At 39.5% G+C, this 2,754-nt stretch overlaps 1 protein-coding gene across 1 annotated transcript in view; it reads left to right on the forward strand.

Moving 5' to 3' along the window:
* The window catches only part of LOC103132702 (cytochrome P450 2K4-like), a 44,125-nt gene that overhangs the window by 38,271 nt on the left and 3,100 nt on the right, over positions 1-2,754 (forward strand). The window contains exons 2-6 of the mRNA XM_007544502.2: positions 576-738; positions 812-961; positions 1,158-1,318; positions 1,413-1,595; positions 2,695-2,754. Of these exons, the coding sequence (XP_007544564.1) occupies positions 576-738; positions 812-961; positions 1,158-1,318; positions 1,413-1,595; positions 2,695-2,754 (717 nt within the window). The remainder of the gene's footprint in view (positions 1-575; positions 739-811; positions 962-1,157; positions 1,319-1,412; positions 1,596-2,694) is intronic.

The following is a 2,754-nucleotide window of genomic DNA, read 5'->3' on the forward strand; positions in this document are numbered from 1 at the left end:
CTGCTGCAGGAGTAGAAAAGTAAAAAGTTAATGGTTCAGGGTTCCCTCCAGAAAACCTGCTAAGTCTGATGGTAGAGCACAGGGGCAGTCCACCAGCAGCCCACCGTGTTTTTGTGTTAAAAAATGTGGAAAATACAAAAAATGTCAGCAGTCATTGTACATTGGAAATAATAGCGTGTGAAGCTGATGGGCAGGTCCAGAGAGGGTGCAACAGGTGAGAACTCCTTCGCACCTGATTGTGTCATCTATAAACCTAGCTTAAACTGCCATTACTGTCACTGTTTCTGGTGTATAAAATTTTTTTGCAAGGCTTAGCCTGGTGGGGGAGTAAAGCCTGGTGACCCGCCAGGCTTATGACATGCTGGGGTAAAACCATGATGGCAGCAGTAGCTCCTATAGTGGTCTTATCTAGGAACAAAACACAACTAAGCAGATCTGAGCCAGTCTTCAAATCTATAAGGTGAAAGAGACACAATGTTAAGCAAAGAAAAGATATTTACTAACATATGAAGAACCTAGTTCCTGAGAAATGAATTAATTTGCATTTTCTTTATTCACACCTGGTTTCATCATAGCTTTCTAAGACGTATGGATCTGTGTTCACTGTCCACATGGGACCAAAGAAGACAGTGGTCCTGACAGGGTATAAGACGGTGAAAGAAGCATTTGTCAGCTATGCTGAGGAGTTTGGAGAACGGGAACCATCCACCGTGTTTAAAGAAGCAAACATGCATCACGGTACAGAATCTTTACAAATTCACATGTAGAGAAGTTAGTTTACTGACTTATATTATTTAACTGTGTTAAACAGGTATTGTATTTTCCAATGGAGACTCCTGGAAGGAAATGCGGCGCTTTGCTTTGACCAACCTGAAGGACTTTGGGATGGGAAAGAAAGTATGTGAGGAGAAAATCATTGAGGAATGTCACTTCCTCATCCAGAAGTTAAAGGAGTTTAAAGGTAACAGCAGAGAGGAAGAAGATGTTATTGCTATTGTTGGCAGATTTCACCATGAGAACTTTGTTCTTTAATCTGAGGCATTATACTTAACTGCTGGTCAGAGCTATTCTTTGCAGTTCAGCTTCAAAGCAAAACAATTCTCTTAATAAATTGAGCCAATGTGTTGAATAATGCTTTTCTGGTTTCTTTGTTGCAGGTGAAGCTTTCGATTTGTCCCAACATATGAACAATGCAGTTAGTAATATAATCTGCTCCATGATCTATGGCAAAAGATTTGAATATGATGATATAGAGTTCACTACCGTTGTAAATCGAACAAATCAAGTCATTCAACTTTCAGGCTCGCCATCAATACAGGTGTGATTGGACTGTTTAAAAGCATAAAATCTGTTAACATTGAACTGAACACAAGACCTAGAGAAGTCACGGTTTATGTTCTGTTCACCATCAGCTGTACAACATGTTCCCAAAGATTGGCAAACTGGTGTTTTCAGCCAGAAAGAAAATGAGAGATATATTCACTGCCAATAAACAACATCATCTGATGCTGCTGAACCGTTTGAAAGAGACCCTCAGTCCTCAGATGTGCAGAGGAGTTGCAGACGCTTTCCTCATCCGTCAACAGCAACACAAGGTCAGAACCTTCATTACCTTCCAGAGTAATGTTAAAAAATTACCTTGAATTCTTCCAGGATGCTCACAAGCTAATCAGCCACTGCTGGTGTTCAGGCCACCGGTTATGAATAACCATAAAGTAAACATCAAGCCTGAAACCATAAAGAAATGTGGTTTGTAGGAAACACAAACATTTGTGTGGGAAATGTTTGTGTATTGATGTTCCTGATATTCTCTGCACTGAGGACTAGCACAGCTGTTGACAGCTGGTTGCCATGGCAATGGGGTACTGAGTGGTTTAAAGTGGTTCTTCACCTGATTTACTGTCATTTGGTTTTTGTTGTGACTCACTGAAGCTGCTCCAGTTCCTAAAAGTTCAATGAACAATAAAAACTGGACTAATTGCCTTGTATTCGTAAGTCATCAAGTAGGATAAAATACTTCAAAAAGTATATAATAGAATGTCTCCTTCAGTGTTATATCAAGTTTAATGAATTGTCCAGTAAAAACATACATTGATTTAGTATTCTTTTGCAGTTTGAAAGAACAGAGAGAAATCAATCTATTTGTAGATTTATTTCTAGAAAGAAAACAAGTTTACATATTGAAACTTCGGCTGATTCCTTAACTTTAAGCCACATTTTACAGAGATAAAAATAAGGTCACGTTAGCCTTTGCACAGCCAGACATTTTTGTGACAAATTCAAGCACATCCTGATTTGGAACAGGATGGTTGTGGGCATATGACTGAATCTGTAGTAATGGTGCCAGCAGGAGCGAGTCACTATCTATGGCTGCTAAATAGTCTCTGTCCTGTCCAGTAAATCAATGGTGCTCACCCTGGACGCATGACTGGCACACATGGGTGCTCCAACCCCGATGCTCGAACAGAATTGGCGCCTATGATCTCGCCATAATATATATCTATATCCATCTTTTTCACACCACTAATAAAAATAATTCTTAATATACTACGATGATAGCTATTATACTATAATATTTTACATACCTTCTACTTGGACTAAGCAAAAGGGAAAGTACTTTAGGATAGCATGCGTTAGCCTTTTACTGAACATCGAACCGTTTTGGTTTTCTAAATATCAGCTGATCTTCTGCAGGAATCTGGCATCACTGACAGTCACTACCACAACGACAACCTGCTGGTTACAGTCATGAAC

Source organism: Poecilia formosa, unplaced genomic scaffold (assembly GCF_000485575.1).
Source record: "Poecilia formosa unplaced genomic scaffold, Poecilia_formosa-5.1.2 Scaffold1225, whole genome shotgun sequence".
NCBI lineage: Eukaryota > Metazoa > Chordata > Actinopteri > Cyprinodontiformes > Poeciliidae > Poecilia > Poecilia formosa.